This window comes from Xiphophorus hellerii, chromosome 24, assembly GCF_003331165.1.
Source record: "Xiphophorus hellerii strain 12219 chromosome 24, Xiphophorus_hellerii-4.1, whole genome shotgun sequence".
Taxonomy (NCBI): Eukaryota; Metazoa; Chordata; class Actinopteri; order Cyprinodontiformes; family Poeciliidae; genus Xiphophorus; species Xiphophorus hellerii.
Genome location: NC_045695.1, coordinates 1,228,550 through 1,241,350, shown reverse-complemented (window position 1 = coordinate 1,241,350; position 12,801 = coordinate 1,228,550). Strand labels below are relative to the sequence as shown.

The following is a 12,801-nucleotide window of genomic DNA, read 5'->3' as shown; positions in this document are numbered from 1 at the left end:
GTTTAAGACACAGGCAAATATTTCTAGTCAGACGCTAAACCTGTTTAGCCTAGCACAGCTTATGAGTAACTATTTTTATGCTAACACTATTCAACTTAAAATCAAAATAATTAAACTATTATAAACTGTAAGTTGCAAACTGTTTAAATCCGTCTTGTGGGGGGGGTGAAAATGAAATATTTCAGCTTCATGATCAGTTGTACTCTCAGAATCTCCCACTAGATGTCAGTGTAGGTCAGTATCACGTATTCCTCTGATTATCAATATAGATATGAAACACTTATTCATCCGAATGTGATCTTCTTCAGAGTCTCAGACACTGATGTTACACTGCTGTCCTACACTGACACCTAGTGGGGGAACCTGAGATTACAACAGACAATGAAGCTGAAATATTTAATTAATTTTCATATATCATTTATGACAGCAACAAACTTAACTAACTTTTAGAGAAGAAACACAACAGCAGAGTAGATGATTTGTTTTGTTTTCAAATAAAATTTTTTTTTTTTAAAATCCAATAGATTTTCATCAAAATCTCTTTGGAGATAACTCAGAAATTCTTACCCCATTAAATATATATTTTTATCAGAGCTCCCAAAAAGACACATACAGCCCTTATAAGCATCATTTAAAAATGCATTGCATAAACATAAGTTCGAGAGGGCAGCAGAACCCTTAAATTCTTACTCAGAAACATGAATAGCAGCTGATCCTGAGGAGCCAAGTGTCTGATCCAGTTTCTCACAGGTGGCGTTAAAATGTCTACATTAGAGGAAGTCCTCTCTGCGTGAAAAATACAGTGTTTTTGTAGGCTGATTGTGGAAAGTTCCAGGTGAGTAACTGTATGTGGAATGAGAAGTCGGTGCAGTGTGTGGGCGAGGCTGATCTCTGACATGACACAGCATGTTGGTGAATAATGAATTTCTTCAAGTGGAGCTGTTAGCTCAGAGAAGAGCACATTTTGTCCCACAACACCCACAAACATCAGCTTCATAAATACTGAGGAATCCAACATAAAACATAAAGTCCCAGAAGTTCTGACTGCAGTTTGCTACAAACATGTGGAAGATTGTGTTCTGCTTTGAGGAGAACAAAATGGAACTTTCGGGCCTATAAGCAAAACACTGAAGTGGAAAAAAAACTAATCCTGCACATAGCTCTAGATTCACTATGGTGAAACAAGGTGGTGGGGGCATCATGCTGCAGGAATGCTTAAAAAAATGTTTAAACCATGGTTATTTCACTACTTTGTGTCTATTTTTCCATGGAGGCACAAATAAAGAATATTCTCCTCGATTCACATCCAAAAACCAAGGACTGTGTTTAAAATATGACTGGAAGTAGGGCTGGGCGATATGGCTGAAAAACATGAGTGTTTCACGTCAAAATCAATACTTATCGATTGGTTTTTCGTTTTACATGACCAAAATACTGCCAAACTGACCTGTTCTGTTTTGTCCACAATTTCCTCTTGAGCTGTTGTACTCATGTTGTCCTTTCAGAAAATAAGTCCAGTGGTAACTTGGTGAAACACAGCCCCTTGTTTGCCTAAGCTCTGCTTCGTACAGATGGTGAGAAAGAATTAGTTCCTGGAGGTGTGGGCTCTGTTAAGTTTGAAACTTTACCCAGTTACAAACGTTTTGCCATGACGTATATAATGCACCAGTTCAAAGCGTCCGAAATTGCCTGCGCTGTAAACAACCTCCGCTACCACTGCTAAAGTTTCAGCCAGAATACAAAAAAATGTTGTCATCTTTCATAATTTGTCCGGTTTACTGATTGGCCCGGTAGAAATTCTACTGAAGGAATCCAAGTGAATGAGAGAAAGCCCAAACTGTCTGTGAAGTGAGAATTGAGCAGAATTACACAGGAAGGCAAAAGCTAGAGGCACAGTGGCAAAACAACAAACTGCTGCTGCACAAATTACTCAACAAGTTATTGCTAAATTACCAATGAGTGAACAGTTGACCAGCTAACAACTTTCCTTTGCCTACATCCCCCAGAATGCATTGTGGTTCTAAATTGAAGTTCATTAAAATTATTGGAATATTCTGTTGAATGTATTTTCTGTTGATATTGAGCATCTGCTCAATATCTATTGATATTCTGTTATCACGATTTATATTGTTAATGATTTATTGTCCAGCCCAAGCCAAAGACAAACAGGACACTGTACATTAACTAACACTGTGTCCTGTACCTTACAACTTTTTACAACTAATTTCTGTAAATAAACATTCTTAATTATGAGCCTCTCTAAATCCAAAGCATTAACTGTGAACCAACTTATCTTTGGCCTAACTTTGGTCAGTTCAGGTTAAAAATGTGCAGAGACACAGAACACACACACCAACGTGTTACCTAACTCGTCAGACCTAATGAACCCCATGAAATCCAGATTAGCCCTGATGGCTCCTGCTCCAGGTTGCACACGAGGCTGTCAGCTGAGGACGGATAAAAGGAAGCAGGCCAACCCAGAGCCGGGTCAGAATGTCACAGCTGGCTAATCTGGATTAGTTTTTCAGCTTCTTATGGGACACTTAAACTTTGGACTATAACTAAGCAAAACAAAAAGGAAAACCCCCATTAAAATACCATCAGAAACTGGTTTATATAAAACTATAGGACTGAGTTTCATTTGCGTATTCTGGTCTTCATGAAGTACGACAAATAGCTGATAGTTGTTTATTTAGTCAGGCTGTTGCAGTCTAGAGTCAGTTGCTCAACAGCAATGCGAGCTTAAAGAGGTGACGAGTGGTGCTTCCTGCTTTTCACGGCTGGAAATATTTCTATGCAGATGAATCAGATTTTGTTGTATGCAAGGGAGAAATCAGAATCCTTCTTTCAGCCAGCTGACCAGCAGTGTGAAGCATCAGGGAGAGAGGGACACCACTGAAGGTAATCAAAGATTCCTGCTAACATGATTAACCCCAATCCATCAGAAGCGTCATGTAGCAGACTTGGCCTCAACCTAGGAAGTGGGTTTTAGGTCTGGACCTAGAGGGTTTCTCCTCAGATTCATCCAGCTCCCGTTTATCCCGGAAAGAAGTGCTGTGAACGAGCTGGGACGCCCTCTGGCGTATCTTCTGCAGGTTGGGCTTCATCCTGCTAAGCGAAGACCTCCTCCGGACAGGTTTGCTCCTCAGATGGTCCTCCCCGCCCATAAGGTCGCTGTCTCCGAGGCTGAGCCGGTGGATGGGTTTCAGGTTGTTCTGAAGGACTTTGGAGAACCTCCAGCGTCCTCCAACCCTAGGCTCTGCACCTTTGGATTCAGCAAGCTCATATGCTCCTATGATGTCTCTAATGTCCACACTCACATTGTTGGTGAGGTAGTGACAGGCCTTCCTCCCACTGTAGTCCCTGATTTCCACGTCTGCGTTGTAAGCCCCCACCAGGAGCTTCAGCACCTCCATGTGGTTGTGGATGGCAGCTATGTGCAGCGGTGTGTAGCCCATGTTGGAGCGAACATCCACGCTAATGGGAAGGTTGTGATGTTTGGCAAAGTTGATGATCAGAGCGATCAGCTCTTGCTTGCCGTGCTTAGCAGCCCAGTGCAGGCAGGTGAAACCAGTGACAAAGTCCTTCTTCAGGACCAGGTTGGGTTCGCTGCTGAGGAGGGCGTGGAGGCTGTCCCACTCTGCATCCGATGCGCACATCATCCACTCGTGTTCCGCAGGGTCCAGGGTGACGGAGGTCCTGTCTACGTCCAGGCTGGCAGAGCCCACCGAGGCCGAGTCACCATCGCTCCTGGGGGTGAGGCAGATGGGGCTGCGGAGATCTATACTGTTCCTCACTTCAGGAGAACTGTTCATCATCACCTGGATGAAGTGCTTCCGGCTGCCCTTCGGACTGCAGCTGTCCTCGCTGCCAGACAAGCTGCTGCGTTCATCCTCCTTGTCCTCTGAGTCCTCCTTGGTGGAGAGGAATGTCTGCTTAGACGCAGGATCTTGTTGCTCTTCCTCTTTCAGGCCCTCAGGCGTCCAATCGGTGTGTATGTCAGCTGCAGCTGCAGAACACTCAGGCCCAGGCAGGATGAAGACAGATCCGTCCACAGGGAGCGGCGAAGCTTGAATCACTGTGATTTGTGGAATGGCAAGTTTCTCGACCTTCTCCTTCCTGGAGTCCTTCCTCTGCGTACTGAAGCTCCCAGAGTTCCCCATGTAAGCTGAACTGCCGGCCACTTCATCCAGAACACCAAGCAACCCCTGATGTCCACAGTCCTGCTCCGGTTTGTCCGGCTGGTCGCTCTCTGCAGTGATAATATGCGGAACTGTCCTCCAGTCATTTCCGTAACCTGAGTCGCGCGCTGATTTCTGCTGTACCTGAGCGCTCGCGGCTGCGTCATCGCGGCTCACCTGGTCGTCAGGTGAGGGGGACGCAGCGCAGTAACGGAACTGTCTCCTCAGACAGACATGTTTGACTCCGCTGTCTGTCTTCACGAAAGCCACGCTGTCCACGCAAGACTTAAAGATGCTGCGGACAGCAGCCCTGCTGTGCGGCTCTTGTGGGAACACGGCTTTAAAATGCTCCAGAAGCTCAGGGCTCGTGACGGTGCCTCCTCTCTGCCTCAGAAAGTCCGCTATGGAGTCCTGGCTGAAGCCGCTGGCCATGAGGAACACATTCCCTGGAGCACGAACAGTCTGAGAACATCCCGACAGTCAACGCACCCTGAATCAAACCGATCCTTCACGCAGCAGAGCAGAAAGCAGCATTTTATCCCCAGCGTTCTCCGCCTCCTAGCAACGGGAGACTTCCGGTCTGGGCCTTATACGGTCAAAGCCAGTTTCCCAATAACAAACTCAAAAATTACTGTGAACTAATTACGAGGGATGGTTTTTATCTTCAAAAATAAAATCCAGTTTTAGTTTTACTACTGAAATAAATCAAAAAATAAGAACCACGTGGGTTCATTTACGTCCGAATATCTACCAAAAGCATTCCATGTTATTTATTCTACATTTTATTTATTCTAGCACTTAATAGTTTGTTTCGAAATTAATAAGAGAAGTGGGAAACCTTTGATCTTGCTACCAAAACCTAGAAAATAAGTTTTATTTTAAAACAACTGGACGTCTAAAATGTTGATGACCTCATTTTAGGATAGATTATTTTAGTTTTCACTTAATTTATGTCCTGAAACAGAAACGGTTTAATTTTCTGTTTCTGTAATGATCAAAAACATATCCTGGTCAGCTCCAAACCAATCCAATACAACTTTATGTATAAAATTTGTTTGTATACGATTTAAATCAAAATGCTAGTTAGATGAATTTAAAAAAAAAAAAAAAACACATTAAAAAACATACTGCACAGAAGTTCCAAACAGCCATATGACATAAAGATAACAAAAAACCCAGAAATAATTAAAATTAACATCTCAAAGTGTGTCAAATGTCAAGGTGAATATATTGATTTAATATTTAGGAAGCTAAGTGCTATCCAGGCTTTAGCGACATCAAGACAGTTCCAGAGTATGTAAATAAAAGGCATTTTATTTATTTTAGTATAGACCTGAGAGTTGCATACAAATGAAAAACAATTCCATGTTTTCCAAGTTTAAAGTCAAGTGGGAGTAAATGCAAGGAAAAGAGAAGGTGGCCTAGAACTGGAGAACCATGCTCAAAGTGGACAGTATCTTTGGACATTAAGCTGAGCCTTATTCCAGTTCAGTAGATAACATCAGTGGTTGTAGCAGCTGTTTGTTGTGGGGAAACATGGATGGTTGCTCTGTAGCAACCAGCTATGCTTGCAGGTAGTATTAACATGCAGACAGGGTGTGTTAGCGTTCCTCCTGACAGACCTGTGAATCAGTCTTTAGTGGCAGGAAGCCCAGCTGGTCCAGTTCCACACCAAACTGCTTCTCCTCCTGGGTGTAAAATACAATTTCCTAGATGTTTTTTAATTTAAGCTTTCACAATGACTGTGAAAGCATTTTAAGGCTCATTGACAACATTGAAATTATAAGAAAATACTTTAAAAGAAATGAGGAGCAGATATCAACATGTGTTCTTCAAAGAACCATGACATTTATTAAAACTATCTTGTCAGTCAGATGAGCTCTGGACATATGAAAAATATTGCTTAAGATTTAAAATCTTTACTCGTTTCTTTATTGTGAGGTAGAGGAGCACAGCACTGTCTCTGGTGCCAGATTATCTAAGCATTGTTCTGGGAACTGTCACATAACTTTCCAAGCAAAGACAGAGCCCTGTTCGCAAAATACATGTTATGTAGAGTAAAATGATTTTACTCATGTTTATAAACTTGCTTTCAAGATTTTTCCATCATTTCATCACTGAAATGACTAAAAATTAAGTCCATGTTTTTCCAGGCTATGGTGCAATCCTGGCAGGGTTGTATAAGAGGTTACACAGTCATTCACAGGAATTTAATCCTGTACAGTTCCTGGGAAAGGTAGCTCAGGCAATTCCTGTCTCAGTATCTGAAACTAAACATTTTCAGTTGGATTTCTGCTTTATTTTAGGCACATGGTCGTTGTGTGCTGCCATCTGATGGTGAGAAACATACTACTAAGCTCAGTGGGTGGTTCTACAGCCATCAATGTCTGAAACTTGATGGCCGCAGTTGTGATGACAACATAATAAGTAAATGTAAGCAGTAGATGTCCAGTGGAGGAAGGAGGATCACTGAGCCGTCTGTTTCAGAGACTGCAGAGCAGAAAGTATGTCGTCCAGGTGACTCACACCTGCAACACACAGAGAGCCATGTCAGCAGATCATGCAGAGGAAAGGAGACAATGTAGTCACTTTAAAGTTTGACTATAGTAAAGCAAAGTACTTTTATACCAAGAATCTTTAAGATTTCTGTCACGAGGTTGTGGAAAGCAGGAAAAAACTCATCATGTTGCTTCACTTTGATAATGATGCTGAAAAACAAAAGCAGACAACAGAAAAGCAGCTTCATGAAGACCAGCACACAACCTGTAACAAGAATAAACCAGGTGCTGCTGGTGGAATACTGAACCTGTCAATGTCTGCCCGTCCCAGTCCTGGATCCAAGGAGACTAGTCTGGAGACCTGGTTCACAACTTCAGTAGGAGAAGCTTTGCTGTCTAACATCCAATGGAAAGGTTAGCGAGGCTTTATGTGAAACATGGACAACTAAAGCAGATTTTTGAAAGTCACCTAGGTCTAGAACATTTTGGAGGTTCCTCATAGTGTTGGTCATCTCTCCCAGTCGGGTGTAGACCTCATTCATTCGAGGGTAAACTCCGCTCAGGGAGGGAACGTCAAACAGTTTCTGGAAGTGAGCCACCATGGAAGCCAAGGTGTATCGAGTGGGACTCCTGAGCTTCTGGCAGGACAAGCATGAAGACTTCAGCACCAGGAACAAAAAGCTGAGTTCTAATCTCAGAAAAGTAAAGATTAACCTGTTTATCGTCAGAAGAGGCATTCTCCAGCAGCGCCTCCACCAGCAGCATCATGTCCTCCACCTTAAGTGCTTTTGCATCAGCATGACAGGGCTGCAGTGGCATCAGTGTGGCACTCAGTTTATTCAGTCCGCAATGAAGATCCTGAACACAGGAACAGTCTGTTCAACGCAGCTTCCCGCACTGAGTAAATAGTGAGGCTGTCTGAGTATTTACCCTGAGCATGTGGAGCTGCTGGGACCACTGGTCCAGAGTGGGAAGGACAGCCTGGAATTCTGCTTCCTCCGATTCTCTGGGCCAGCGTTGATACTGGTGCAGCCTGGGGTTGATAATGAGCGTGTTGATCTCAGTCAACAGCTGAAGAGCAGAAAAATTAGAACAAAGCGTTGACAGACAGAAAGTTAGAACAAACTAATCTGCTTAGAGAAAAGCTCACTTACGTGGTGATACTGGACCCATTGCCTGGAGGTTTTGGACTGGTCCCTGCTGTTCCCAGTGAGGTCACTTCTACATCTAATCAGCGCAAAAAAGCAGAGTGCTTTAAAACAAAACTACTTCCTGTTTCAGTTCTGAGCTTTAGATAAATCCTTCAGTAAATCCCTCTTCAGTCAAACACATTCTGAATCAACCAACCATTGCATTGGAAAGTAAAACATTGATGACATTTGCAGATTTTTCCATAGAGCTTATTTAATATATGTAAAAGAAAATGTAGCTTGGAAAGCTGAAATACCTAGGCACAATGCTGCTTGACAGGAGTTTGGAAAGCTTGGTATTTTCCTTGGTACTGATTGGCAGAGATAGCGTAGCCCGTAAGTGTTAGCTTCTGCTGTCAAGCCAAGATGGCTTACACTTTGCATATTAATGCACATTAAGTATTAATACGCACAGTTGTGTGTGTTAGTGTGTTTTTATTTGTTGATTGAACTATTGAAATAGATATTCATAAATGTGATTCCTAACCTCTGTCAATACTGTATTACCTTTACATGACCCATTTGACCAATAAAGGTATCATTCCACCCTATTTAGAGATGTCCATCTTATCTGGTGTCTCTTTTCTTGGCCTAAACACACACACAGTCACATGACGTCTAGTTCAAAACCATCTTTGGTGACAAACACACCTTGTGTCCAGTTCTGTCTTGAGCCATTCCACTTCTTCCTCCAACTCCTGTATGCGAGAGCGGCTTTCCTTCTGCTGGTCCTGATATGTCTGGGCACAAGCCGAGGAATCAGACCTGCTTTAATAACACAACCTGAACAATAGGAACAGCTTAGGGAATTACCTTGAGGATGGTTTTGAAAGACGGGGAGACAGAGGTCCTCTTTGTAGCTTGATCCAAATGTTTGGACTCCTGTAATCGACTCTGTTGAGTCAGTCGCTGTTGCTCTTCTTTGACAGTCAAATACAGTTTCTTCCTGAGCTGTGCTGTTTCTTCCTCCAGATTGGCTACCTTCTTTTCCAGCAACAGATACCTCCTCTAAAAACAAACAGTGGAGTCATCCCAATTGCCAACTCTCCCAGCTGACTAAATGAAATGAAGACTTTGGACGTCTGAGTAGACCTGTCGCATCAATCAACCGCAATAAATGATAAATTAAAACGAGCTCAATAATTTCCCTTTTTATGATTTATCCATTTTCTCTCTTTCTACCAAAACTGGATAACAAAAGTCTTAACTAGCCTTTTTTTGAAGAACAATTTTGTTTGCAAGGACTTCATAATTCATTTCTTTTGTTGTTTCTTTTGTTTTGTTTATTTATTTTGGATATTTGAAAAGACTTTCAGTGTTAAATGTTGATTAGAATTTAAAGTTTATTTATCTTCGAAAGGCATTCTTGCATTATTATGCTATTGCAATATTACTTCAAAATGACCTCAAAACAACAATATTATTGTTTATCGCAAAAACATCTGGGACAATTAACGTCCAGCAAAATGTTTTATTGTGACAAGCCTAATTCTGTGCAAAAGTTCAGTTTTGTTTCTCCTTTCACCAGATAAGCAGCTCTGTTTGTCAGTTCATATTGTTTTATGTATTATCAAATTTTCTGAGACGCAGAACTTTGGGTTTTCTTTCTTTGCAAGTCTTAACCATCAAAATTACAAGAAATACAAACTTTAAATATTTCACTGTGTGTAATTGCTCTATATAACTTTCTGAATGACAGAAAATCGTGAAGTTTTTTTTCTTTTTTTACCGTATTCAGTTTTTTTTAATATATATGCCTTTATAAAAGTTTCTGTAAATACTTGGACATAGGAAACATAGCATTTTTTCTGGCCAACAGCTAACATATATGTGCCAGAGAAGAACAAAAACTCAGTAAATCACCTTAGCCTCTTTGTTTTCCTTCTGCAGCTGCTGGGTGTGGCTGTGCTGCTGGACCGCCTTCCCCAGGCAGCGTTCCTCCAGGTGCTGAACTCTGCTCTTCACCTCATCCAGCAGCCCCTGCAGCTCAGTGGCTCTTTGGGACTGCTGAGCTGCATGACTCATGTGCTTCTGTACCTCCTCTCTAACAACATGCAGAAAAGTGTCACTTAGTTTGCTGTGTAATGTCCCCATATCTTCAAATATCTAAGTAGTTCTAATCAAGAGCAAATTAAATATCTGACAGATTATCAATTAGAGTGAGAGATGGTTGCATTGAAGGTTGCAGAGCATATTGCTGATTTCCATGGTCACCACTCAATGCCCATCAGATGCTGATGAGATTGGGTGACAAGAGGACAGGTGGTCCACACAGAACCAGATCCATTATTAAAGAGCCAGAGCTTGGTATGACACTAACTGCTGTTTGTTCTCCAGCAAGATGAAATCTGCCAACCAAACTGATGGTTTCAGTTACTTCATATTATAGATTAAATATTGGTGAAGAAATAGAGATACAAAAATATTTTTTGTGCCCATTAGATTTCTAAACCTCATACTGTGGTTATTGGCTGAATCATCTACTCTGAAGCAAGGTATTGCCATCAACTTCAAGACATAACATAGATTATCTGAATACTCTGAAAAAATACAACTGATTTAAACACAAATTCTACTTATTGGAGTTCAAAGCTGTGCTTTCTCACAAGTCCTGCCAGAAATTGCAAATACAATGACTAATAAGGTTAGTACATTCGCACAACTTGTTCCACGCTGTGTTTGAGGGCATCCGTTCAAAACTTTGCAGCTCCTCCAGAGTTACTGGCGCTCTTCTGTTTAAATTCAAAAATATCTGATTTATTTGAAAGGAAAATGAAATGTTACCGCAACTCATATTCAAGTGTCTTCAAAGAGTTGTTATGGATGCTGTGAGCAAAAAGGATCTCCAGTAGCAGTCAGTCAACAAATCTCAAGAGGTTTCTGACTGAAAATTTCTTTTGTGGCTCAGCTAGGATTTTGTCTTGTAGTTGAGATGTTATTTGAGCTTTTGAGATTCTAATAAGTGGCTTCCAGTTGTAAAAAACACAATGTTGCCATGGTTATGCATCATAGCAACTATCATAAAGTAAAAAAATAAAGACACGTAAAACACCAGAAGGAATTATTTTTGTGAATTGTCCAAAGATTCAGTGTTTGAACAATTCACAAATATTATTGGAACAAATTGTACTCACACATGCCGCTGCCATGAGCGTCACAGTTAGTAGTGAATGGTGATTTGAGTAACAGACGTACTTGAGCTGGTTGTTAGACTTGACGAGCTCCTGGATGAGCGTCTGTCTCCTCTCAGAGTCCATCAGCATCATCCTCAGAGTCATCCTCAACTCATTCGCTGACTTCTTGTCCAGCAGGACCAAATCTGTGGGACACATACAGGTCCCATCATCAAGAAATGTGCAAAAAGAAAAACCACATCAGACATTGCAGCTGTGAACCATCCATTTCAGAAACAAATCTCCTCACCTGTGAGATTCCTATTCTCCACAGGATCCGCAAAGAACACAGGCTTAAAGCCGTGATGCTGCAGCAGTTTATTCACGTCATCCCACTCTACCTGCTCCTGCTGCAACACACAGCCACAATCAGCATCACTCAAACCTGCTACACATACATAATGAAGATTTAAGTGGTACCTGAAACTGCCCATAGGTCCACAGATAAACATAAGTCTTATTTGTAATGCATGGAAAATGCGTTGTTCTGGCTTCTGTAGCCATTCTTAAGCAGTATGCAGCTGTTACCAGTTTAACTCCTAAATAAATGTGTTCCTATGTGAACAGGAGCTGACCCTCCTGTCAGTGATCCTACCTCTGAGAGCAGAGGTCTCTATTACAACTCAACAATGGAGGAAAGGTGATCCACCAGGGGAGGGGCCCTCCACTTCACACACAAACACACTAAAAGGTGAGGAGGAGTCTTACCGGCTTCATCTTCTTTACAGCCCTGCAGGAAACAAAGCAAAAACAGCTGGATCAATACCACAGCCCTCTTTTAGCAGCAATAAGTGATGCCTTCGAGTGTAATGAGTAGAGACCCATTTTTTACATGGTGCCACTCTAGAAGAAAAACTCTCAGCTCTTGGAATGAACTCCTCCAGATCAAATTTTAAACAGTCACTCTCTTATCAGTTTACGTAACACCTGATACCATTTACAGTTGACTGATAAGCTGAATTTTAAGGCCATTCCTTTAATGAACTTTTTACTAATACATTTTAAGTTTTATCCGACTTAAAAGAGTGAAACAGACCTTAAATACGACGCTAACTCCGGCTTCTTGGCACGGCCTCTCGTGAGTTAAGCTAGCTAAAGGGAAATAGAACAGAATAGCATCTGTAGCTAACAATAAAGTAGAACATTAGGTATAATAATGATAATAAACATTTATAAATACAAAACGCCATAAATTACCTTGCCAACCAACTCCATACAACCTTGCTGCAAACAGCAGCGCGCTTCCGCAGTTCAAACTGTGCGTCCTGACGCAATTATTGTAAACAAAAGGACTTTAACCAATCCGCTGACAAATAACAAAACAGCGCTTTATTGCCCCACGACCACAAGATGGCGGTAACATGACAGTTAAACTAGTCCCAATGACGGATTTTAGGCAGTTGTTCAATAATAGAACGAATATTATATAATATTATTTACAAAGATGAACACCTCTGGTTGATATTACAGTTGAGGAAAACATCAAGGTGCTATAATAAAATGATCTCCCTCTACATGATGTCTGACCTTTCTTGTCTCTAGCAGGGGGAATCTCTTATGTCAGTATAGTGATGTGCTCAGCAGAGGAATTGGAGTATCCATGGAGTCAGAAAGCAAAGGTCATTGTCAGTTATTAATGGCTAGATGAGAGCAAAGAGTCTGGCCACTCACTGTGTCCCTGCATGCATCATCTCCACTGAGCAGAAAATTAAAATGGAAATTTAAGCCTTCAGAGTCAAGGATTCCGTTGACCTGTGCT

The 12,801-nt window shown here is 41.6% G+C and overlaps 2 protein-coding genes across 3 annotated transcripts; both read right to left on the bottom strand.

Annotated features, from left to right (window-relative positions):
* Positions 1–470: 470 nt before the first annotated feature.
* Positions 471–4,738, bottom strand: LOC116716030 (ankyrin repeat domain-containing protein SOWAHC-like). Its single transcript, XM_032556772.1, has one exon. The coding sequence runs from the start codon at positions 4,611–4,613 to the stop codon at positions 2,970–2,972; it is 1,644 nt and encodes a 547-aa protein (XP_032412663.1). The 5' UTR covers positions 4,614–4,738; the 3' UTR covers positions 471–2,969.
* Positions 4,739–5,470: 732 nt separating this feature from the next.
* cep70 (centrosomal protein 70) lies at positions 5,471–12,334 on the bottom strand. Of its 2 annotated transcripts, none has more exons than XM_032555905.1 (15): positions 12,240–12,334; positions 12,079–12,134; positions 11,751–11,772; positions 11,293–11,392; positions 11,065–11,188; positions 9,733–9,913; positions 8,683–8,877; positions 8,521–8,609; positions 7,834–7,906; positions 7,610–7,750; positions 7,394–7,537; positions 7,149–7,317; positions 6,988–7,075; positions 6,810–6,889; positions 5,471–6,709 (listed from the first exon to the last, which is right to left on the bottom strand). In XM_032555905.1, the coding sequence occupies exons 3-15, from the start codon at positions 11,757–11,759 to the stop codon at positions 6,648–6,650; spliced, it is 1,455 nt and encodes a 484-aa protein (XP_032411796.1). In that variant the 5' UTR covers positions 11,760–11,772; positions 12,079–12,134; positions 12,240–12,334; the 3' UTR covers positions 5,471–6,647. The 2 variants fall into 2 exon arrangements, with proteins under 2 accessions (XP_032411796.1, XP_032411797.1); XM_032555906.1 differs by having other exon boundaries at positions 7,149–7,314.
* Between the last annotated feature and the right edge of the window lie 467 nt (positions 12,335–12,801).